Here is a 25,426-nt window from a genome sequence, read left to right as displayed (position 1 = left end):
GTTGTAATGGGAAAACTGGATATCCATATACAAAAAAAACAAAAACAAAAACAAAAACAAAACAAAAAACCAACAAAAAAAGTAGCTGGACCCTTATTTTATACCTTATATGAAAATTAATTCAAAATGGATCGAAGACCTAAATATTACAGCTAAAATTATAAAATGCTTAGAACAAAAAGGAGAGAAAAACTTCCTAACATTGGACTTAGCAATGATTTCTTGGATATCACAATGAAAGTATAGGAAACAAAAGAAAAAATTGACAACCTGGATTTTATTTTTATTTCTTTTAAAGATTTTTATTTATTTATTCATGAGAGACAGAGAGAGAGAGAGAGGCAGAGACCCAGGCAGAGGGAGAAGCAGGCTCCGTGCAGGGATCCTGACGTGGGGACTCGATCCCTGGTCTCCAGGATCACGCCCCAAGCACAAGGCAGTGCTAAACCCCTGAGCCACCAGGGCTGCCCAGCAACTCGGATTTTAACAAAAAAAAAAACTTTTGTGCACCAAAGGACAGTATCAACAGAATAAAAAAGGCAATACATGGAATGGGATAAAATATTTGTAAACATTTATCAGATAAGGGATTAATATCCAGAACAAAAAGAACTTCTAAGAACTGAGTAAAAACTCAATTCAAAAATGAGCAAAGAACTTGAATAGACATTTCGCCAAAGATGACAGGCAAATGAAAAGATATTCAACATCACTAATCACTAGAGAAATACAAATCAAAACCACAAGTTAGCACTTCATACTGATTAGAATGGCTCTTATCAAAAGCACATAAAGTAAGTGTTGATGAGGATGTGGAGAAATTGGAAACTCTGGGTATTGCTGCTGCTAACATAAAATGGTGCAGCTGCTTTGGAAAACGATATGGCATTACCATATCATAGATATACCATATGATCCAGCAATTCTACTTCTGGGCATATATATAATAGAAATGAAAGCAGGAAATCAAATAGATATTTGAACAACTATGTTCATAGCTGTATTAGTCACAAAAGCAAAAAGGTGAAAGCCAATTCAAGTGCATGAGTAAACAAAATGTGGCATGTGCATAAGGTGAAATATTAGAGAGGAAATTCTGACACATGCTATAACATGGATGAAGTCTAAAAACATTATGTTAAGTGAAACAAGCCAGACACAAAAAGATAAATATAGTGTGATTCTAAATAGGCAGTAACTACACTAGTCTTTCACAGGTACAGAAAGAACAGAGGTTGCCTTGGGGCAGTGGGGAAGGGGAATGGAGAATTATTGTTCAATGGGTACAGCGTTTCAGTTTGGGAAGATGAAAACCGTCCTGGTGGTTAATTAATAGTGGTAATGGTTTTGAGTACACAACATGAATGTACTTAATACCACTGAAGTGTACATTTAAGATGATTAAAATACTGATTTTATGTTATGTATAATTTACCACAATAAAAAATATGAAAAAGAGTAAGAGTCAATGATAAAGAAGAAATTAGAAAACAGAATGAACTGCTCAAAATTAAAGTGCAGGAGACAAGCTAAATAATGGACACATCTGAAAGACAGATTTATAGCTCTAAAAGAGAAATCAATGAAATTTCCTGGAACACCAAAAAAACAGAGAATAGGTGACAGGAAGTGAAGAGAAATGAAGGAAAGATCCAAGAAATCTAATACTCACCCATGACATAATTACTAATTATCTACCCAGTATTCATTCTCCCCCCTCTTAAAAGCACAGAATGTTCTGATCAAGAGGGCAATGGGCCCAGCTGAAATATATACATTCAAAGACTCTCCTGCAGATGATGCGGCCATGGAATTTTGTTCTGGCCAATAAGTAAGTGGAATTGGGTAAGGCTTCCAGAACGATTTTTTGTTTGAAGGGCAATCACAGCTGGCGTGTCCCTTTGTCCCTCTGTCCTTCCCTCTTCTTCCTACTTGGAATGTTTATGGAGTACCTGGAGGTACAATAGCTACCTTGTAACAATGAGGATGAAAGCTACATCTCAGAACAAAAGAAAAAAGAACCCAGGTCTTTGATGGTATCATTGAATCACTAGTCCTGTAGAGCCAACTTCATCTTTCTTCACTAAACAGTGAAAAAAACCCCACCGCAGTGTCAGTCTCAGTAGACAGTAATCCTGATATATCATCCAACAAGTATGCAATATACCAGGAAGAAGAGAAAAGAAAATGGGGGAAAAAAAAAATCATAGGTAAAAACAGCTCTACACTGAAGATCTGAGCCCTCAGATGGAAAGGAAAAATGATAATGACATTCAAATGTGAGTACAGGGGCTCCTGGGTGGCTCAGTCAGTTAAGCTCGGATCATGATCTCAGGGTTGTGAGATCCAGCCCCACAATGGGCTCCATGCTCAGCTCAGAGTCTGTTTGGGATTACTTCTCTTCCAACCCCTCTGTCCCTCCCATTACTTGCATGAGTGCACACACACTCTCTAAAATAAGTAAATAAATGTGAGTACAAAGTAAAGGCCTTCCACAATTGAAAACAGGAAATGTACCAACAGATATTTCTATGAAAATTTTTTTTTCAGGTCTGAAACAACTTTCTGGAAAATTTATTTCAAAAACAAAAACATACAAGTTAAAAACAAAATGGCACACAAGAAAAATAGGCTTATCCTAAGAGTACAAAGGAAAGAAATCTTAGTATGACAGCTATGCAGCAGACCTAAAATCAATCAGTCTTAATTAGAAGAAATCAGAAGATTCTACAAAAAAAGTCTTAAAAATGAATATAGTCATCATTGTATAAACTATATGATTAAGAACCCAAATGTACAGGCACAGAGGTAAATATAGGTATGCATTTTTCCACCAAAGACAAAATAAAAACTTAAAGCCATGTCCTATACATGAATGTACAGCAATTTTAAGTGATTAGCACATAAGAAACAATGTTTTCTGAAATAACAAAACCAATGTCACTGTCAAGTAATTAAGAATTGAGGATCACTAACTACTGAATTAGTAACATTCAATCACTGGGTTTATAAAGGTACTAGCAATTGGCAATAATCATTTCACTTTTTTTTTTAAACAGGGTTTTTTTTTTTTTTTTTTTTTTTTAAAGATTTTATGTATTTATTCATGAGAGACACAGAGAGAGGAAGAGACCCAGGCAGAGGGAGAAGCAGGCTCCATGTGGGGAGCCCAATGTGGGACTTGATCCTGGGACTCCAGGATCACAACCTGTCAACCAAAGGCAGACGTTTAACCACTGAGCTGCACATCGGGCTTCCTGCATGGAACCTGCTTCTCCCTCTGCCTGTGTGTCTGCCTCTCTCTCTGTGTCTCTTATGAATAAATAAAATCTTAAAAAAAAAATTGCTCAAATTGAGTTTAAGGCTTAATTTTTTTCCTTTTTTAAAAAAGACTTTATTTCAGCACACCTGAGAAAGAGAGAGAGAGAGAGAGAGAGAGAGAGAGAGAGAAAGCATGAGCATGGGGGAGAGGGACAAGCAGGCTCCCTGCTGAGCCAGAAGCCCAATGTGAGGCTTGATCTCAGTACCTGGGATCATGACCTGGGCCTAAGGCAGACATATAACCGACTGAGCCACCCAGGGGCCCCTGAAAGACTTAATTTCAAGGTTATTTTTTAAACTCTAAAGCAATCACTGAATTTAGAAATAAGGTCCTACATGAACAAGATGGTTAATTTCTAAAAATTTATCTCCATTTAACACTGGCCCCCCAAAAAGAGTAAAAGAAACACATACCTAACAAATTAGGACATTAGTTAGAAAGGTTGTCAAAGAATTATTAATTGCCCTAAGATTCTATGGACTCATACAAAGCACTGAGCATTTCTTAATACAGATTTATTTATAACACTCATCTCTTCCCCTCATCAACATGAAAAAACTTGTAAAAATCCTTTAATTTCCATAATAAATTTTTTAATGTATTTTCAGCTAGATAAATTTTTTTTTTTAAGATTTTATTTATTCACGATAGACATAGAGAGAGAGGCAGAGACACAGGCAGAGGGAGAAGCACGCTCCATGCAGGGAGCCCAATGCGGGACTCAATCCTGGGACTCCAGGATCGCGCCCTGGGCCAAAGGCGGGTGCCAAACCACTGAGCCACCCAGGGATCCCCTAGATAAAATTCTATACAAGTCTAGTGTCCTCCCTCCCTCCCTCCCTCCCTATTTCTACTGTGTTAGGAAGATATACAGATTAGTATATTTGAAAAAATGTGAGTTTTGAGCAATTCAAGCTTAGGTAAATCTGACTTGACAGATTATTTTCCTCCTACGTGTCACAAAGTTACAAAAGAAATTTCAACCCACTGAAATTTAAAATTATCTTTTATAGCTTTGATTTCACTTTTAAAATAAGTGCAACTTGAACTTCACAGATGGCTCTTTCTTGTTTTAAATGTTTAATTATGTAAGTAAAAGTCTTCCTTAATTCCTCCCTTGTTATTCAGTGATCTATCCATTTACGTATCACATGTAGAAATCACTTTGTGGGGTCTAAAAAAGCAAATGAAAAATTGAACCATGATACAGTAATTCTACTGCTGGATATTTATCCAAAGAAAACAAAAATACTAACTTGAAAAGATATGTGCACCCTCATGCTCACTGCAGCATTATTTACAACAGCCAAGATATGGAACCAACCTAAGTGTCCACTGATGGATGAACGGATGAAGATAATGTGGAATTTTATTCAGCTGTAATACAGAATGAAATCTTGCCATTTTTGACAACTTGGATGGACCTTGAGGGCACTATGCTAAGTGATATATCAGAGAGAGAACGGTAAATACCGTATGATCTCACCTATATGCAGAATCTTAAAAAACAAATCTGAGCTTGTAAGTAACAAACAGATTGGTGGTTGCCAGAGGTGAGAGTTGGGGGGCTAGGGGGTCCAAAAGTACAAACTTCTCTAAGTTTCTATACTACAAATAAGTCATGATGGTGTAACATAAGCATGGTGACTATAGTTAATAATACTGTATTGTATATTTGAAAGTTGTTAAGAGTAAATTTTAAAAGTTCTCATTACAAGAAAAAAATTTTTGTACAAAAAACGAGTTCATGCAAGTATTGTTTTATACTTTTTCCCTATATTAACTTTGTTTTAGAGATTTTTCCAAGTCAGTACATACAATCTAATTAGCACATACTGTTGTTCCCTAAAAGATGTACCCCACTTAACCATTCCGCTACTGATGATATTTGGGCTAAAACTTTCTATTATAAACAGTGTTGCTTATAAATCCTAATATATATCTCATTGTGTATTAAAAACAACTGTATCTTCAGGATACATACCCACTGATAAAAATGTCTAGATCCTAAGTCATGTGCATTTAAAACTTGTTAACAACTATAGTCAGACTATCCTACCAAAAGGTTGAGCTGATGTACAACTAGTATGAGACTTTGGATGCTGCCAGACTCAGGAAAGCACCTGGAAATCCTTGACAGTTTTGTCAGGATGTGGGTAAAAAGAATGGTATTTTATTTCAACTGCATTTTCTTGATTATTAGCGAAGTTCATTATCTTTCCAGATATATATTATTCATTTTCATTTTTTTCTTTATGAATTCTCTAATTAAAACTGGAATGTTCCTGGATCCCACTGACCATGACCATGTTCATCAAGTACTTTTATGTACTCTTCTCTATCTCCCACATACTACAAACTATCCAAGGCAAATCTTACTTTTAAGAAATTTAATTGTAGAAATGAATATACTAAACTTGTTACATTAGCCATTTTCATCTGCACTTCAATCCTTTATCTAAGGCTTCTACTATAAGCCTGTATTATACTCAAGTAAATAGCAGCTGCTCACAGAGGTTAATTAACTTGTTAGATAGTGACAAAACTGGAATCTGAGTCTGAAGCCAAGGTTTCCACCCCCCGTTATCTGTACTATACCAACTGTTCTCTAGGCTTCAACACTCTTAACCCTCCCCTCCTTTGGTTTCTATGGCGTAATTTACTCCTGATGTTCCTCCACCCTTTTAAACCATTTTTTTCTGTTTCTTTTGCTGGTTCCTCTTCCTCCTCCAGGGAATTTCTAGGCTTTAATGTCTCATCTTTACTTCAAGGTTAGAGGGCTACTCTTATTAAACAACAGAACCTTAGAAAATTCCAAATGTAAAATAATGATGAACTGCTTCTTACTCATCACCATGACTTACGTAACACTACTCTCCACTGGTGATTCTCCTACAACTGACATGTACATGTGCAACTTCTCAGTTGGCCTGCACTCCCTAATAACCTCCAGCCGTTAAGATCGGTGTTTGCCAGAGTTCAGTCGCTAAACTTCCCCTTCCTACCCTATGGACCCTCTGGGACAAGCTCATCCATTTCTCGTCAACTACCATCTATTCCCTGATGGCTCAAAAGATTTATCTCCAGTTGAGGCTGTTTCCTGAGCTTTAGACTATATGTCCAACTGGGGAAAAAAAAACTCACATGGATGGTATTTCATAACCATATCCAAAACTTAATTCATCTTTCCCTCAAAATTTGTCCTCCTTGGGGATCCCTGAGTGGCTCAGCAGTTTGGCGCCTGCCTTTGGCCCAGGGCGCGATCCTGGAGTCCTGGGATCGAGTGCCACGTTGGGCTCCCGCCACGGGGCCTGCTTCTCCCTCTGCCTGTGTCTCTGCCCCTCTCTCTCTCTATCATGAATAAATAAATAAATATCTTTAAAAAAATGTGTCCTCCTTTTTATACTCCCTTTTGTAATTAACCCAAGTCACTGGAAGTAACTCTAAAATTCTTCCCTCTGGTTGAAGTGATCCTGACTCCTTAATACTTGCAGCACCTGTCCCTTCTCTCTGTCCTTGTTGGGTTTCTTCTTTACCTCATTTCTCACCTGAACCACTGGCATATGGAGGGAGCTTGAAAATATTTGTTGGATATAAAATAACACACTTGTCCCACTAGGGCACAGACCATGTCTTACTCATTTTGGAGACCCGGAACTGAGTTGACACACCACCCCAGATGTCTACTGAATCAATCATTCCAGGGTTCCATACCTGAATCAAACTCTGAGGAAATAAGAACCAGGGACCCATTTTTAAAAGCTCTCTGGATGATTTCTATATAGCTAATCCAGCAAAGTCTTTATTATATTGATAAAAGAGAGCAAATTCAAACAAAGGCTGAAATGGGATTTAATGACTTATTACCTCTATAGAGATCTAGAATAAACAGAACTCCCAGACATAAACAATTCTTGAATCACCTGCTACTATAACCTAAGCACCTACTAACTATATATATAAACTAAGCACTATATATATATATACACATATATATATATGTATATATATATATAACCTAAGCACTAACTCAGCATTCTCACTCAGTTAACATACTGCAATAGCGCACTTCTACCCTGTATCCCCACAATCTACTCCCCAGACAGCAGCCAAAATGGTATTTCTAAAAGGCAAATCAGAGCACGCAACCTTCCCTTCACTCCATCCCACGCCCTAGGAATAGTTTCTCCTCATAGTTTAAGAACAAAATAAAAAAAACTTTACTCTGGTTTACGAAGTCCTACACAATCTGGCCTCTGCCTATCCCTCTGGTCTCATCTCCCACACTCCCCTGCTCTTACTGTCTACACTGCAACCACACAGGCCTTTTTGTTCCTAAAATATACCAAACTTTTTCCAGCCCTAAAATTTCTGCATTTGCTATTTCATCTGCCAAGAATGTTCTCTTTGATTTCATCATGGCTAGCCCCTTTGTTCAAATTCAGCCTCAGTTTAAATGTCCCTCTCAGAGGGGCCTTCTCCAATCACTCAACCAAAAGTAGCCTTTTAGTCACATGCTAGGACAACAATCTATTTTAATCTATCATTTAATTTTAATTTATCATTGGTCAAAAGCTGGTATTCTCCCTGTATTTATTCACTGTCTATCTCATGCCTACAAGAATGTAAGCTCCACAACAGCAGTGAACCTGCCCTGACAGTAGATTCGTTCATTACTTTATACCCAAGTCTTAGAACAGTTCCTGGCATACAGCTGGTACTCAAAATTTATCTGTAATCAATCTACTCTTATTTGGAGATCACCCCCCTGTTATGATTTTATCCGAGGATAAATAACAAAATTTCATCTTTTTGAACTTCAAAATTCAATCCATTGAATAAAGCCAATTTGATTACATTAATGAGAAAGTATAATTCCAATAAAATTATTTTTCAGATATTCTAAACCAGAGAATTATAAAAAAGTAACTAGTGTCTAAAAATTACATTCACATCAAAATCAAGTTATATTTTTCCAGATACTAATTCAAAAAAAAATCTAAGTTGTTATAAATTTTACTAGCACTGAGGAGGATAAAACCCAACGTCCATCAACCAGTGAACAGATAAACAAAACACTGCCAAGCAGTAAAAAGAATTCTTACTGATGTACATAACGATACAGCTGAATCTTACGTTACGCTCAATGAAAGAAGCCAGGCAAAAAAAAAAGTACATACTGTATGATTCTGTTTATACATAAAGTAGTAGAAATAGCGACAGAGGGATCCCTGGGTGGCGCAGCGGTTTGGCGCCTGCCTTTGGCCCAGGGCGCGATCCTGGAGACCCAGGATCAAATCCCATGTCGGGCTCCCGGTGCATGGAGCCTGCTTCTCCCTCTGCCTGTGTCTCTGCCTCTCTCTCTCTCTCTATCATAAATAAATAAAAATTAAAAAAAAAAAAAGAAATAGTGACAGAAAGCACATCAGTGGTTATCTGGGGTTGAGGGGTAGCAAGGAGAGAGTAATAAAGAAAAACTACAAAACTTCAGGGGAATGATGGACATTGTTCATTATCTTGATTGTGGTGACTAGTGTAATCATAGGACAAAACTTATCAAACTATATACTTTATATATGTGCAACTTATTGTCAATTATACCTCAAACTATTTTTTAATTTTTAAAAATTAGATTATGCCCTTGCTTAAAACCCTTCAATGGCTCTCCATCCTCCAATAATAAAAAACAGAAAATTTGCTATAAGATTTATCAGCATTATAAGGGAGTTAACATTTAAATGGAATGAAGAGCGAACTAATGTTATAAGCTGATTTCCAACAGCTAATAAGAACCAAAGACATACTTCAATAGGTTTTAATTTTTAACTTCAACAGATATAAATAATATATTCACAAAAATTAATTTTACATTTCTACATCAAAAAGCTAAATATGTGATAAACTCACAATTACCTGTAGAAGGTGGTGATTTCTCTGGGTGTTTTGCATTTAAAAGTTTTCTGCTAATAAATATGTAACCACAGGGACACGATTTACATGCAACAGGAACCTGTACAAAAATAAGAAAAATTATATTACTATTTTTCTATTAGACTTCTCAATGTTTATGTAGTCTCCTGAACTGAATCATAGATTTATTTAAGGAAGTCATAAATTTATTTAAGGAGTCATAAATTTATTTAGGAATCATGGATTTATTTAAACCTGCCTCCTTACCAACAAATTGAGACTGGTGGTGTGTCCAATACATCTTCACATTCTCCTAATGCTTTACAATACCATGTATATAGAAAATGCATGAAAAATGTGCTGATGGGAGTGACCAACATAAAACCATAACAGAAAAGACCATCAGACCAAGGGAAAATACGTGGGGGAAAAAAGGTAGTATTTCCTAAAATGTTTGATGGCAGTTATGTAAACCAACTGGAAAAGGGAACATGGCTGGGAATTAAAGTAATCCCAGCACAAGAATGAGGGCCCAACTCTAATAGTGAGAATGGAAATGGAGAAAGATAGATGCGCCAGACATTTCAAAAGGGGAAAATACTTCCATTATTCCATTTCATTAGAGAATGAAAATACTAATTTGAAAAGATATATGCACCTTTATGCTTATTGCTGCATTATTTACAATAGCCAAGAAAAGGAAGTAAGCCAAGTGCCCATCCACAGACAAATGTATGAAGATGTGATATACATCTCAGGTGTGTATCCACTGAAGTTAGGACGACATGTATGGACCTAGAGATTATGCTAAGGGAAGTAAGTCAGAGAAAGACAAGTATTGGTAGATTTCACTTATATGTGAAACCTAAAAAACAAAACTAATGAACAAACAAAAGAAGAAACAAAGCCATAAATACAGAGAACAAACTGATGGCCTCCTGGGGGGTAAGGGAATGGGCAAAATGGGTGAAGGCAAGTAGGAGGTACAAGTTCCCAATTATAGAACAAGTAAGTCATGGAGTTGAAAGCACAGGGAATACAGTCTATGGTACTAGAATAGCCTTGTATGGGGACAGATGGCAGCCACATTTATGGTGAGCCTACAGGGCTGTCAAAACACCACATTGTACACCCTGAACTAATGTAACATTGTAGGCCAATTATACTTGTCTTAAAATTTTTTTAAAAGGGAAAGTACTGAAAATGGCTCCCGTACTAATATGAGAGGGCAAGATGCCAATTACCACTGATAAAAAAGAACAGTTTAAAATTACTTTGAGGGCCAAAAGCATACCATAAACCAAAGCAAATGTAGGAGAAGGTAGGAATCAAGATCTAGCATCTTTTAGTTTCAGCTCCAGGAAGGACATTGGATAAAACACTCAAGCTCGGGGATCCCTGGGTGGCTCAGCAGTTTAGCGCCTGCCTTTGGCCGGGGGCGTGATCCTGGAGTCCCGGGATCGAGTCCTGTGTCGGGCTCCCGGCAGGGAGCCTGCTTCTCCCTCCTCCTGTGTCTCTGCCTCTCTCTGTGTCTATCATGAATAAGTAAATAAACCTTAAAAAAAAAAATTCAAGCTCTTCAAACTTCTGTTTCTACATGTGTAAATTACAACTGCCTCCTTTCCCTATTTCAAGTCTACAATGATTTTTCAAAAGCTAAATGTCATTAAAAATCATTTTTAAAATGTTTGATTTCTCCACAATCATTTCACTAATATTAACTGTAAAAATCCTTGAAATCACATGTTCACCAAAAAACAGAAATTAATCTCAACCAAAAGCACTCACAGAATATTTTATGATCAGAAAATTGCAATTTGCTTTTGTAAGATAAATTCCATTTGCCCACTGTTCTGCTTGTGTAAAAGTTTAGTTACAATTATAAAGCTTTTTATCCAGGGACGCCTGGATGGCTCAGTCAGTTAAGTGGATGACTCTTGATTTTGGCTTAGGTCATGATCTCCGGGTCCTGATTTGAGCCCCAAGCAGGGCTCCATGATTAGTGGGGAGTTTGCTTGAGGATTTTCTCCCTCTCTCCCTGCCCCCACTTGAGTGCGCTTTTTTCTTTTTTAAAGATTTTAAAAAATTTATTCATGAGACACACACAGAGAGAGAAAGAGAGAGAGAGAGAGAGAGAGAGAGAGGCAGAGACACAGGCAGAAGGAGAAGCAGGCTCCATGCAGGGAGCTGACGTGGGATTCGATCCTGGGTCTCCAGGACCACGCCCTGGGCTGCAGACGGCACTAAACCTCTGAGCCACCAGGGCTGCCCAAGTGCACTCTCTCTTTAAAATAAATATACCCCCCGCCAAAATAAATAAATAAATAAATAAAGCTTGCTTTCTCTGTGTAAAGAATGCTTCATAGTCTGAAATATAAATACTTGATCTAATTAAGCTAAATTAGTATTTTGGGTGAATTTTCTTTGCATAAAAGTACTAAACAAATGATCTCTAGTTTGCAGGTAAGAAAAATAACATTGAATCCTATAAAAATAGTCAAATTCCAGATAGGCCAAATAACATGCTTAAGAAGCATTAAGAATGTGATGAGATTCTTTCAAGCCAGGACAGAAAATGAAACGTTACATTTTCTAATACGGTAAAACGCATCCAAAAGAGGTTATTTTAAAAATTTCACATCTTCATAGAACTAAACTCAAAGGTACTGACTCATTTCCTTTACACTTACATCATTAAGGGCATTCACTGTAATATAAATTGTTTTAAATTAATGTTATCCAAGAAACACAGAAACATGATGTCCTTATTCAAAAGCTCCTTTGCCACTTGGCAAGCATTTTCTTCCAGCTACTAAAACTGAACAAATTTAAAGTTAGGTCTCTTATATGCAAGAAAAATATTATCAACACATATCCTGAATTAGGAGAGGGCTGCACTTAGATGAGACATGTACATATGACTTTGGCATGAAAGAATGCACAAACACTGATAGGCTGATTTTCACTCCTTAATGAGTCTTCTATGATCAAGAAACATTTATGCGCCTAAGTCACCCTAAAATCCCTTTTAAAATGGAAAGCTCCTCTTCCCAACCCCAACCCTGAAAAAATACAACCAACCACCACAACCCAAATCCTAGTAAAAGAATTCTTAAATAAGGTGGACTTCAATAATATTAATCTCTTTACAGTATAATTTGCTTTTCAAACAAAAATTCTATGTTTCCTTCAAATTTTAGTTGTAATACCAAAGATGATACTAATGAAAATTCTAATGCTATACTCTTAGGGTTTTAAAATAGAAAAAAACCCAAATTTTTGTTTATTGATGACTTCTTGTTTATTAATTTATCCCTCGAAAAGTGCATTTGGGTTATTTATATGTTTACAATAAATCACGTAAAAACAAGTAAAACGCTAAAAAAAAAAAGTGCAAAATACATCCTGGTCCTATATTGTTTGATCTTACAAAGTTCAAAATAACCACATTATAGAGAACTCATTTACATTCTTTGGTGCTAAGAGAATCAAAGTGACCTACAGTGGACACGTTTTGCTACATAACACATAAAATTTCCTATAAATAGGAAAAAAATAGCTGCTCTAATAAAAAAATTAAAAAACAGACACATACACAAAAGATACCAGACAACTAACAAGAATCTTTAATGTGGCTACATACAAAATGGTTCAGTAATGTGAGCTACTGGATGTGAAACCTCTCGAAAATGAAAAGTACTGTGGTTTAGATGTTTCAGAACGGTATTTTCAATGGAGGCCCCGTAAAGGGGATGTTATAAAACAACTGAAATCTAGGCCTTGTTTGCTGATCTCTGTACCTGTTTTTAAACCTACACACACACGGACACAGAACATAGGTAAATCTATTTAAGTGGTGCAGTCTTCTCAAACTTTAAAGAATTTACATATTATTTTATGTTTATAAAGTATACCAAAATTCTATTCTAATATTCATCAAAGACTTAGAATAACAGTAATCTCATGACGTTTAAAAAACGGCTTTCTGGATTATAATTTTTTTTTCTCATTTATAACTATAAGAAGCTTGTACTGCCTAATAATTAGCTAAAATTAATCTTTTAAAAAAATAAAATCTTTTATTTCCTTCAGTCCAGTAACTTTCAGTGAAGCAATTTCAAGAATTATCAGAAGTTTTATTTAGTCCTCATGTATACTTTCTTCTCTCAAATACTCACAATAAATAAAGAACAAAACCAACATTTTAAATTATGTAGTAGCTCCCCATGGACTCAACTGTGTCCCCCACTAAATCCAGATGTTGAAGCCCTGACCCCGAATCTCAAGGTACTTGGGAGGTGAGAGGGTCAGGTTTAAAGTCATGAGGGTGGGGCCCTCACGGTGGATTAGCGGCCTTCTAAGGGAACCAGAGAGTTCTCTCTGCTACAACTCCAACTTCCAGGCTCCAGAACCGCGAGAAAATAAATAGTCTGAGCCACTTAACCTCTGGTTTTTGGTTATAGCAGCTGGGAGCAAGGGGCCGCGGGGTCCTTGATAACGAGATGAACGTGTGCTTCCAAATTAAATGTCCAGCACATCTTGTTGAAGATTACCGGGATGCCCAACAAGCTTATCGTCCTTCCTTTTTTTTTTTTTTAAGATTGATTTTCTTGTTTTTCTTTTTCTCTTCCTTTTCTTTTCTTCTTTCTTTCTTTTTTTTAAATTTATGATAGTCACAGAGAGAGAGAGAGAGAGAGGCAGAGACACAGGCAGAGGGAGAAGCAGGCTCCATGCAGGGAGCCCGACGTGGGATTCGATCCCAGGTCTCCAGGATTGCGCCCTGGGCCAAAGGCAGGCGCCAAACGGCTGCGCCACCCAGGGATCCCTCTTTCTTTTCTTTTCTTTTCTTTTCTTTTCTTTTCTTTTCTTTTTCCTTTCCTTTCCTTCTTTTCTTTTCTTTTCTTTTCTTTTCTTTTCTTTTCTTTTCTTCTTTTCTTTTCTTTTCTTTTCTTTTCTTTTCTTTTCTTTCTTTCTTTCTTTCTCTCTCTCTCTCTCTCTCTCTCTCTCTCTCTCTCTTTCTTTCCCTTCCTTCCTTCTCTCTCTTTCTTTCCCTTCCTTCCTTCTCTCTCTCTCTTTCTTTCTTTCTGAATGATAGACATAGAGAGAGAGAGAGAGAGAGAGAGAGAGGCAGAGACACAGGCAGAGGGAGAAGAAGCAGGCTCCATGCAGGGAGCCCGACGCGCGACTCGATTCTGTGACTCCTTTTCTTTTTTTTAAACAGATATTAAAAACAGGTTATTTTTCTCTAAAGAGTACGTTATGCCAAGTAAAATAAGGTCAAGATTTGCAGTAACTTGTGCCCTACAGAAACTGGAACGCGTGAACCTGCTCCTGGAGCACAGTTAATTGGAACAAATGGAAATAACTTAAATATGGATATAATCTCCTGCCAAAGGGACTTCAATCACAAAACCCAATTCTGCCAGAATTTAACGACTCTAAGTGGCAAACTCAGTTTCAACGGCAAGAACGCCGTCTTCACTCTACTTGGAGGGACACGGCGGAGTCGCCTTTAGCCGCGTAAGCCCGGAGGGTCCGGGAACCGTGTTCTCCTTGCGCCCCCAGGCCCGCAAAGGCGTCTGGGTAAGGCGGCAGCACGCGCGCTCAGGCTCGCTCAGCCCGCGAGGTCGCCCTTAACGCACCGACACCAGCCCGTCGGTTCCAAATTTAAAAAAAAAAAAAGAGAGAGAGAGAGAGAGATCCCTGGGTGGCGCAGCGGTTTGGCGCCTGCCTTTGGCCCAGGGCGCGATCCTGGAGACCCGGGATCGAATCCCACATCGGGGTCCCGGTGCATGGAGCCTGCTTCTCCCTCTGCCTGTGTCTCTGCCTCTCTCTCTGTGTGTGACTACCATAAATAAATAAAAATTAAAAAAATAAAATATTATTTTAAAAAAGCCTCCATCCATTTCAAATTACTCCAGATTTAGGAAAAAAATTAAAAAAAATTTTTTTTTGAAGAAAAGGGGAGGAGGGAGGTAGTCATTTTGAAAAAAGATTCTCTGAGAAAAGCAAGAAAAGAAAAAAAATCACCCCCAGCCCCGCGCGCGCGGGCGTGAAATCGGGGCCTCGGGGCGGTTCTCCCCGAGTTCGCGCCCGACCGGCCGCGGGCTGAGGGAACGTCCATTATTCCCGCGAGACGGGACGCGCGCCTCACGCCGAGAAACGGTTTAAAAACCAGGTTTTTAAAATCACAGCCGTGACGCTGCTAATTCTGTGTGGAAACGAGTCATTCAGGGCTCATCGAGCTACACGTCGGTGACTAAAGAGACCTCGAAGCACACAAACGCCCGGTTCTGAGGCGGCGGCGGCGGCGGTCACGTCCCACGGACCCAGCGCGGGGGCTCGCGGCCGCCGCCGTCAGGAACGGAAGGAATATGTTCGTGAGGAAAAAAATGTCCAAATTTGGCCAAACTTGAAGGCGCGGCGACCGCGGCCCGTTTGTCACACGGACGCCGCACCCGGCCCGGGAACAAAGCGGCCGCCGGGCTCCCGGGCGGAGGGCGCGGCCGTGCTCGGCCCCGGGCCCGGTCACCGGGCGACCCCCGCGACCCCCGCGCCCCCGCCGCCAGGTGCGCACCGGCCGGACCGCGCCCCCGTGACCCCCCGGACTCCCGTGCCCCGGGCCGCCCCCGCCCGGCCCCCACCTGCTGGTCGCACTCGGGGCACGACTTGGTGGCCATCTTCACTTTCTTGGCTCGACTCGCAGACATGCTCCCCTCCTGCAGGGCGGCGGCGGCGGCGGCGGCGGCCCGGGCTCCTCCCCTCCGGCCTCCGCGGCCCAGCCTCTACCCGCCGGCTCCCCGCGGCCGGGACCGAGGCTCAGGCGGGGGCGCGCGCGTGCGCGGAGCCTGCGTGCCGGGGGGGGGGGGGGGGGGTGGAGGGGGGCGGGGCGCGGCGTGGGCCTGCGCAGCCACGCCCCCTCCCGGCCGGCGGACGGCGCGGGGGCGGGGCCTGGGCGGGGCGCGGCCGGAACGAGCGTCGGGCTGGACCAACGAACGCGCGGGGGGGCGGGGCGCAGCGCTGGGCTCGCCCCGGGGGCGGGGCCTAGCGACGGGGTGGGCGGGTCGGCGCGGAGCGCAGGTGGGGCCTGGCCTGGAAGCGCGGAGGTGAGCCGCTCGGGCCGACTGGATGCGCGGACACCTGCCCCGGCTCGGCGCTGAGACCTGGGTCCGCCGGGAAGTCCGTACTCACTAGGCGAGTGTGGCCCGTGGCCGGACTAGATTACAGCAGAGCTGGGCTGCTGACGGCAGTAAATTGGTGGACTGTTTGGAATTTTATATCAAAATGTACAATCCTCTTGGCCTTTGACCTAGCCTTATCACCTAGCACCTCTGCCCCTACGAATCGGTGGAAGAGGTATTTTCCACCTGTACTCAAATCCATTTGTGCAAAGATGCTGCACTCACCCAGCGCCTCTGCCCCTAAGAATCACTGGAAAAGGTATTTCCCACCTGTACTCAAATCCATTTGTGCAAAGATGCACTCATCCCGCGCCTCAGCCCCTAAGAATCACTGGAAAAAGGGGATCCCTGGGTGGCGCAGCGGTTTGGCGCCTGCCTTTGACCCAGGGCGCGATCCTGGAGACCCGGGATCGAATCCCACATCGGGCTCCCGGTGCATGGAGCCTGCTTCTCCCTCCGTCTGTGTCTCTGCCTCTCTCTCTCTATCATAAATAAATAAAAATTAAAAAAAATAAAAAAAAAAGAATCACTGGAAAAGGTATTTTCCACCTGTACTCAAATCCATTTGTGCAAAGATGCTGCACTTTGTGGCACTGCTTCTCGGAGCAAAATCAGAAACAGCCCAGGTGTCCCAACAACAAACTGCTTGAGCAAATTAAGGCGTGCATACAATATCGCTGCAGAGCGATGTGAAGGGATACAGTGATCCCCCACATGGTGTTCATTGGAAAACCTTAAGATTGCGCAAAAATATGAGAATATATTTGTACTTGCATATGCATTAAGACACTGGAGACAAGGAACTGCGGGACAAGGACAGGAGGGAGACTTATTTTTCATTCCATATCCTATTGTAGTATTTGATTTTTCTACCACGTCAACCTAGTGTGGCCTTTCACCCATAAAGGGAAAGGATTTGAACGCGACTGTCGAAGTACCAAGTAAGCCAGGTGACCCGCTGTTGAGGGAATTAGTCCTAGAAAGCTTTCTGGAAAAGTCACCGAAGCTGAATCCCCAAGGATGTCAAGGGGAGGTCTCATCAAAAGTGAAGACCTACCAGGCAGACGGCACCACGTGGTCAGCAATTTGGTGTTGGGGGAACGCCAGGTCCAGGGCAAAGAGTTAAGGCTGGGGAGGTGGGCCATATCCAGTTATGCAGGGTCTTTGCTACCACGGGGAGAAGTTCAGATTTCATCCTGAGGGCAATGGGGCTATAAGGGTTTTAGGTTGGGGAGTAATAGGATTCGATTTGAATTTGAGAATGATTGGTCTAGCAAGATGCCCCAGGTATCAGACATGAGGAAAGAAAGGTCAGTGAAGGAGAGGGGAAGAGATTAAAAAATATATATATGGAGGCCATAACGTAAGGCCTCATAGTAAAACTTGAGGATCAGAGATATTTTCAGGATGACTCTGAAGTTTCTACTGCAAGGACCGGAGGAAGAGGAGTAGCCGTGGAACATGGTGCTACCATTTTCTGAGAATGACATAGGGCACAAATCAGAAATCGGAGCCCTGCAATCCAGGCCCTGAGTTTTCTGAGAGTTTTATTTGAGTAGGTCCTTTTTCTGGAAATCTCCTCAAAAGGCCACTTGGCTGGGGTTGGCGATAAGGGAGAGGTCTTTAACTTATTAACATTTACTAGGTACCCACCATGTGCTGGATTTTGAGGTCTAGAGGGGGTATGATCTTGGGAACCAAAAACTCCCTGCACGCCTGGGTGGCTCAGTGGTTAAGGAGACTGAGAGTTGGCTGACGAACCCCACCTGGGTTCCCCCCTTCTCTCTGGCTGCCTTCTAGCTAACAGGGCTCGTGTGGCATTATCTCTGGCCAATGACATATAAACCAGGCTGCTGGGTGGGATTTTTCGGAAGGGTTCTGAGTTCCTGGTAAAAATGAACAGATTCATGTCCTTTGCCTTTCACACTGTTCCTTACTCTCTGTGGAGCATGAACGTGAGACCCTGAAGGTACAGAAGCCACCTTCTGACATGAGACCAGGAGGAGGTTATCTATTGTTTTTTTTTTTTGAGGTTATCTATTGTTATGTAACAAATGACTTCACAACTTGGTGGCTTAAAACAACAAACATTTATTACCTCGGTTTCTGTGGGCCAGGAATCCAGGTGTGGTTCTGCAATCTCCTCTGATGCTCAGCTAGGGGGGAATCTCTTTCTAAGCTCACTCTGGATCGTCGGCAGGCCTCTCTGTCCCTCATCACCTAGTCTCTTAACAACATGGCAACTGTGGGGGGCCTCACAATATGGCATTTTGGCTTTCCCCAGAAAAAAGAATGAGAATGAATGTGCATGACAGAAGCCACATTCTTTTTATAACTTAATCTCAGGGGCACCCGGGTGGCTCAGCGGGTGAGCGTCTGCCTTCGGCCCAGGGCGTGACCCCGGGATCCTGGGATCGAGTCCCATGTTGGGTTCCCTGCGTGGAGCCTGCTTCTCCCTCTGCCTGTGTCTCTGCCTGTGTCTCTGGGTCTCTCATGAATAAATAAAATCTTAAAAAAAATTTTATGGCTTACTCTCAGAAGTGGCATCCCATTACTTCTGTTTTCTATTAGATGCTAGGGCCGCCTAAGTGGCTCAGGCAGCTGAGCAACCAACTCTTGAGAATGGCTTAGGTCATGATCTCAGGGTTCTGGGATCGAGCTCCGGGTTCCAGCTCCATGCTCAGTGGGGAGTCTGCTTGAACATTTCCGTCTCTCTCTCCCTCTGCCCCTACTCACCCCCTTGCATGCACACACGAGCTCTCTCTCTCTCAAATAAATTAATCTTACTTAAAAAAAAAAAAAAAAAAAAAAGCTAGTCACTAAATCCAGCCCACACTCAATGAGAGGAGAGCACACAAGGGCAAGAATACCAAGAGGCAGGCTGCCTACCTCAGATGCCACGCATGGAACCATGATCAATCCACTAAGGATGAACAAAAAGCTGGAAAGCACCTGGGACTTACTGCATCGTTAAGTACCTACAGTCATGGCCTGTCTCCCTAGATTCCTTATAATGTAAAAGAGGGAAAACAGCTCAAAATGAGATACAGCCCCACCCCCACGAGAATAGATAAAAATACCATCAGATGTTAGTGAAGTGGGGGGCGTATGAAATGGTGTAATCACTTTGGAAAAAGGCCTAGGAAAACTAAATATACACATAGCCTGTGACCCAGTATTTCCAATCTTAGGTATCCGTCCAAGAGAAATGAAAATATATGTCCACAAAAAGACTTGTGCAAGAATATTCATAATAGCTTTATTTATAATAGGCTCAAACTGTGGGGAAAAAACACACAAATGTATCAAATAGGTAAACAGATAAATTATTATATTCATTTAATGGAATACTAATCAGCTTTTAAAAGGAATAAAATGTTGATACAGCACAATGAATTAATTTCAAGAACATTATGCTTAGTAGAAGAAGTCTTACACAAAAGAGCACACACTGTACAATTCCATTTATGTTAGTTCTAGAACAGGCAAAACGATTCCATGGTACAAAAAAATCAGAGCAGTGTTTGCTTCCAGCAGGTAAGAGTAGGGATAAAATGAAAAGGCATGAGAGAACTTTCTGGGCTAATAGTAATAGTCTGCACCTTCAGAGAGGTTTGTGTTACACAAATGTTTGCATTTATCAAAACATACAGTCAAGATTTGGGCATTCATCAGATTTAAATTTATAAGAACAAGAACTGTAAGCCAACACGGAACTCTAGGTAATGACATGGCTGCTGAAGCGCTTAGGGTGAAATGAGCTAATATCTGCTACTTTGTATTGAAATGCACTTAAAAAAAAGGATAGCTAGGGGAGTAGGGAAGTGATAAAGTCTAGTAAAATGTCAATGGTACGCTTTAGGCGGTTGGCATACAGGTGTTAACTGTAAAATTCAGGTATTTTTTATGTTTGAAAATTTCAATAAATTACAGTAAAGAAAACCTACTTAGGTTTTCAATTATTTGCTATCAACATATTCCTGACTTATACTGATACCAAAACAAGGGCTTTCTACAAAGTGGATGAGACTGGCTCTAACACTCATTCATTCATTTAACAAACATTTACTAGGTACCCACCATGTGCTGGATTTTGCGGTCTTGAGGGGGTATGATCTTGGGAATCAAAAACTCCCTGCACGCCTGGGTGGCTCAGTGGTTCAGCATCTGCCTTCAGCTCAGGTTGTGACCCGAGGGTCCCGGGATCGAGTCCCCCACTGGGCTCCCCGCAGGGAGCCTGCTTCTCCCTCTGCCTGTGTCTCTCATGAATAAAAAAATAAAATCTATAAAAAATCTCTGCTATTGTGAATTTTATAATCTAGCAGAGAAGATGACACATACGATCACACAAACATGTAACAACTGTGATCACAGCTATGAAGGAACCATATTGGGGCCCTAAGGCCCCTGACAAGGGGACCTGACCTATAGTGGGGTGGGGTAATCACGTAAGACATCCTGCAGGAAATGTGCGTGATGGGGAGAGCTCTAACGAGGTGAAGAGCCGTGGTAGCACGGACGGAGTAGTTGGGGTCAAAGGAAGTGAATGGAGGCTACTGTGGCCAAAGCACCAACAGAAAGAGGAAGAGAGCTCACCATCCTGACAGGTCCCCGAAGGGTCTGTTTTCCCCTGGCTTCTCTCCCACTTCGCCCTAGGTCTGTCGTGCGGGGGCCGTAGATGCTCTAGGCTCACTGTAAGCAAGGAGACCAGGCAGGAGCTTCTTTAGTAACAGCCACTATGGACATAATAAACGAAACATCAAACCATTTTCTTAAATGTTTTTCTTTGTTGTTGTTGTTTTTAAGTAAACCCTCCACAACACGGGGCTCTAACCTGTGACCCCCAGATCAAGAGTTGCATGTTTCACTAAGCCAGGTGCCCTCCAACGTCACTTCTTACTCCCCTGTAATCAGGACCCAAGCTACCTCAGGGATGGGGAGATGGGACGTAGCAACCTCCACCTCCACTCCTTCCCTTCTTTTGACAACCAACCAAGGAAGTTTCGAAAGCTTTCTTTTCTGGGAAAGGAAAATAAGAGCAGTAGGACACTTGGCAGCCTTTTGTGTGTATAAAATTTCTCATTTTTCGGGGATCCCTGGGTGGCTGAGCGGTTTAGCACCTGCCTTTGGCCCAGGGCGCGATCCTGGAGTCCCGGGATCGAGTCCTGTGTCGGGTTCCCGGCATGGAGCCTGCTTCTTCCTCCTCCTGTGTCTCTGCCTCTCTCTCTCTCTATGTCTATCATAAATAAATAAATAAATCTTAAAAATTTTTTTTCTCATTTTTCTTGGAAATCTAATATAGCTCCTAAATAGTTATGAATTTTAAGCTATAGTTTCTACTTTTCCAAAGCAATGGAGCAATGATCATCATGATTCCATGTTGATGCTGTTGACAACATTTATATTTCATATTTTCGAAAAGGAATGATTTTTAAAAAGATACAAATAGCTGCCATGGGGCGCCTGGCTGGCTCAGACAGTGGAGTGAGCAACTCTTGATCTCAGGTTGTTAATTCAAGGCCCGTGTTGGGTGTAGAGATTACTTAAAAGTAAAATCTTAGGGACGCCTGGGTGGCTCAGTGGTTAAGCATCTGCCTTCAGCCCAGGGCGTGATCCTGGAGACCCAAGATCGAGTCCCATGTCAGGCTCCCTGCATGCAGCCTGCTTCTCCCTCTGCCTGTCTGTCTGTGTGTCTCATGAATAAGGAAAATTGTTAAAAAAAAAAAAAAAAAGAGAAAAATCATTAAAAAAAAAAGTCAAAGTAAAGACAAAGAAAATGAGAAGTCTCGTCTTTGTCCTGAAAGGGAGCTTTTCTTTGGTTCCTGTGGGACCAATGATACACTGGGGCGGGGGGCACTTACTGCAGAAAAGCCACAGGCTCAGAGTGACTGAACAAGTTAGCCTCCTTACAGCTGCGTACCTCTGGACGGTCCAGGCAATGCACCAGCCTTCACTGAGACTGAACTCAGCCATGTGGCTGGCCCCGCACACAGAGGGGCCTCCAAGGTGTCCCCTACACCTGACTTTGCCTTTTCTGCTTCTACTTTTCATGGTATTAAATAATATTTATTGGGCAGCTACTCTGTGCCTGTGCTTTATATGAACTGTCCCTCTTCCTCCCCAAGCCCTGCAAGGTGGTTTCATGAACTTTATCTTAGTTAAGTAAAGGAAGGCTCGGGGAGTGGGGTATCAGTCAGCAATCTTTCTTTTGCTAACATGGAAAGCCAAGCTCTGCAAAAACGGCTTACGCAGAAAGGGTAATGACTGCCTCACATGAACCAAATGCACTAATGGTTCGGGCCCAGCTCGGTCACAGGAGCCACAGGATCTGCCGTTCTCGCTGCAGCTCAAGTCTGCCCCCTTGTTGGGCCTGGTGAGGGGGACTGCTGGGAGAGCTCACGGCCCGTAGCTGCTCCTTTCCCTGTCCTGCCACAGGTCACTGCTGCTTCTTGGAAGAAACCACCCATCAGGCTGACCCGGGCCATCCACTGACTGCGTCAGGCCAGCACGCCGTCCGGCCCTGGGAGTCTGACAGGGGTCTGCAAACTGCGGGAAGGGTGGGTGGTCATGAGGCAGCTCCTCCCCACCGGGACAGACCAGGGAACTCAGGCCACTGCCCCTCTCTGGGGCCATCCCGGGCCTTTCTCCCGGTCCTTCCCGCACGTCTGGTTGTAGCCTCGTTCCCGTATAATCGGAGCTCAGTGTCGGCCCTCGCTCTCGGGAGGAGGCAGCCGTCGGGCAGGAGCCGCAGAAACACTGCTGAGAGTCCCTGACGACCCGGGGACGGGGCAGGAAGGCGAGCAGATGACCCCGAGCAGGCCGGGTGGCCAGGCCCTCTGCTCACGAAGCCCACGTCGCAGCACCAGGCTGCCTCCGTCCAAAGGAAGGGACGTCTCTTCAGACACGCATCCCATGGTCTTTCATTCTTCAGCCACAGTCAATTCTGCTTTAGGACATTTCCGTCCATCTTTCCCTCCGTTCCTCCCCCGGGTCTCTCCCTCCAGTTAAGATCCATCCAGGACGTCCTTGGCGCCCTGAGCTCCTAGGATTCCTCGGCCCTCCTTCACAGAACAGCCGTCGCGGATGGTCAGGAGGAGAGGAGCGGGAAGAGGAGCATCCCAGGGTCTCTACCCCAACCTAATCCCCGGATGCCATGAGGAATATCTGCCAGCGAGCTACAGAATCATAAAGAGGCCACTAATTATGGTCTCTGGTAGGTCACTGACATTAAAAAAAAAACAATCAGCGTGGGAACCACATGAAAGAAGGGACCGGCTCCAGGCGACAGAACAGGGATCATCCTCCAAAAGCACCACTGTGCCCCGTCTCCTGTGTACACGGCTTTTGGTATTAGAGACATGCTTTCATTTCTTTACTCAAAAAGTATTTTCCGAGAGCCTGAGAGCTTTTGATGAAGTTGCCCGTCTCCCTGAAGCCCGCTACAGCCCCCTACCCAGATCTTTGCATGGCTGAGCCCTAAGCATCGTTCACACACACATACACTCTGGGTAGATCCTCATTCCTCCAGGGAAGAAGCCCGAAACTCAGGGGCAGCTCGTAATTTTCCAGAACCTTAGGTACCTGTAGGTCTTCACGTTCCGCCAGAGTCTGGGAAGCTATTAAATTGAGAAATATGAAAGTGGCTTTACGTAAAAATGAAAATGTTGTATTTTTCAGAAAAAGAAGTTTTTATTTGAGCAAAATACGCAGTTAGCATTCACTACTTTCCCCCAATGATAAATTTCTCCAAATATTACATATTTATAAAATTCAGCATTGTTAAAATTTATTCAAATCCTTCAATTACTGTTGTCTATTGGAGAATGTTCTGTTTCTTGGAGTTCCAAATGGTAAAAGAGGTGGTAATGTTGAAAAAAGGTCAGGTGAGTGTGATGGATTTGGCAAAAGTCCTTGGGCCAATGCAGTTACTCCCTTTGGTGGTCTGGGGTTTCAGTGGTCAAATGATGGAAAAGTACAGGTCCCTCCATACCTGCTCACCAATGCAGCGCTTTTAGACCCATTTTTGACAAATAGTTTCAACTTCTTGACAAAAAGATGCTACTATTAGTTTTGTCTGAGTCAAAAGCAATGAAATACTCTCTTGGCGGACCACCATAGAGTTACCAGAACCTTTTTTTGATTACAGTGATGGTTTTTACACGTTTGGAAACTACATCAACATCCAACCATTGTCCAGACCACTATCATTTTTTTTTTGTCAAAGCTTAAGATTTCTCCAAAATAGGTCTCTGCTCTTTCAAATCCCAAGGTAAGAACACACCTGTAATCATCTCCGTTTATGATCATCTGTCAGTTGGTGTTACCTACCCACTTGTCCAACTTTTTCACCTTTCCTATTGCAGCCAGGTGTCGAGAAATTGTTGTAGCAGAAACTCCTAAGTCTGCCGCAAGGCCTCGAATTGCTGTTTTGGGGTTAGCTTCCACCATGGCTCTCAGTTGATCTTCATTTAAAACAGATTTGGGTCTCCCTCGAGGCTCATTTTTCAGACTCAGATCTCCAGAACGAAATTTTTCAAACCACCACCGGATAGTCCTCTCACTAACAGAGCCTTTTCCAAAGACAGAATTGATGTTTCTACTTGCTGTGGCTGCACTATGTCCTAGTTTAAATTCATATAAAAATAGTATTCGCAAATCTTTCAAAGACGGGGCACTGTTCACTTCTGTGGAGGAAACAAACAATAAAGACTCAGCCATCAAAGGACATAATATCATCAGGAATACTACACAACACAACTGAAAATAGACCTAACATTAAGTTAATCAATCATGGTCAAGCTTTGACTTGTCAAATCGCAGCAATTTCATCTGGAGGATGCATGTTTTTATCGCTGTTCTCCTGCCAACAGCTTCCAGCAGGCAGATGACTGTAAGTAGGAATAAATTTCCAGTAATCTGATAAGCACTGCCATAAAAGAAATGCTTTTGAACTAAAATAGGAGTTGTGCTCTTACGTCTAGGAACTTAATGCCTGCCACACGATATTTCCAGT

General features: G+C 42.2%; 2 protein-coding genes across 3 annotated transcripts in view; both read right to left on the bottom strand.

The window, feature by feature from the left end:
- The window catches only part of C13H16orf87 (chromosome 13 C16orf87 homolog), a 29,234-nt gene extending 13,164 nt beyond the window's left edge, over positions 1-16,070 (bottom strand). Inside the window, exons 1-2 of one of the 2 annotated variants that reach the window (XM_077844856.1) lie at positions 15,877-16,070; positions 9,236-9,332 (exon numbers count right to left, since the gene is read on the bottom strand). In XM_077844856.1, coding sequence (XP_077700982.1) covers positions 9,236-9,332; positions 15,877-15,942 — 163 coding nt within the window. In that variant the 5' untranslated portion in view covers positions 15,943-16,070. The remainder of the gene's footprint in view (positions 1-9,235; positions 9,333-15,876) is intronic. The other variant, XM_077844855.1, reaches the window with a different exon arrangement.
- Positions 16,071-19,647: 3,577 nt separating this feature from the next.
- LOC144281928 (histone-lysine N-methyltransferase SETMAR-like) overlaps positions 19,648-25,426 on the bottom strand; it is a 28,976-nt gene continuing 23,197 nt past the window's right edge. Inside the window, exon 3 of the mRNA XM_077844853.1 lies at positions 19,648-25,097. Within this exon, the coding sequence (XP_077700979.1) occupies positions 24,724-25,097 (374 nt within the window). The 3' untranslated portion in view covers positions 19,648-24,723. The remainder of the gene's footprint in view (positions 25,098-25,426) is intronic.

This window comes from Canis aureus, chromosome 13 (genome assembly GCF_053574225.1).
Source record: "Canis aureus isolate CA01 chromosome 13, VMU_Caureus_v.1.0, whole genome shotgun sequence".
Taxonomy (NCBI): domain Eukaryota; kingdom Metazoa; phylum Chordata; class Mammalia; order Carnivora; family Canidae; genus Canis; species Canis aureus.
Note: the sequence above shows the minus strand (reverse complement) of the source record. Positions and strands in the feature narration are given on the sequence as shown.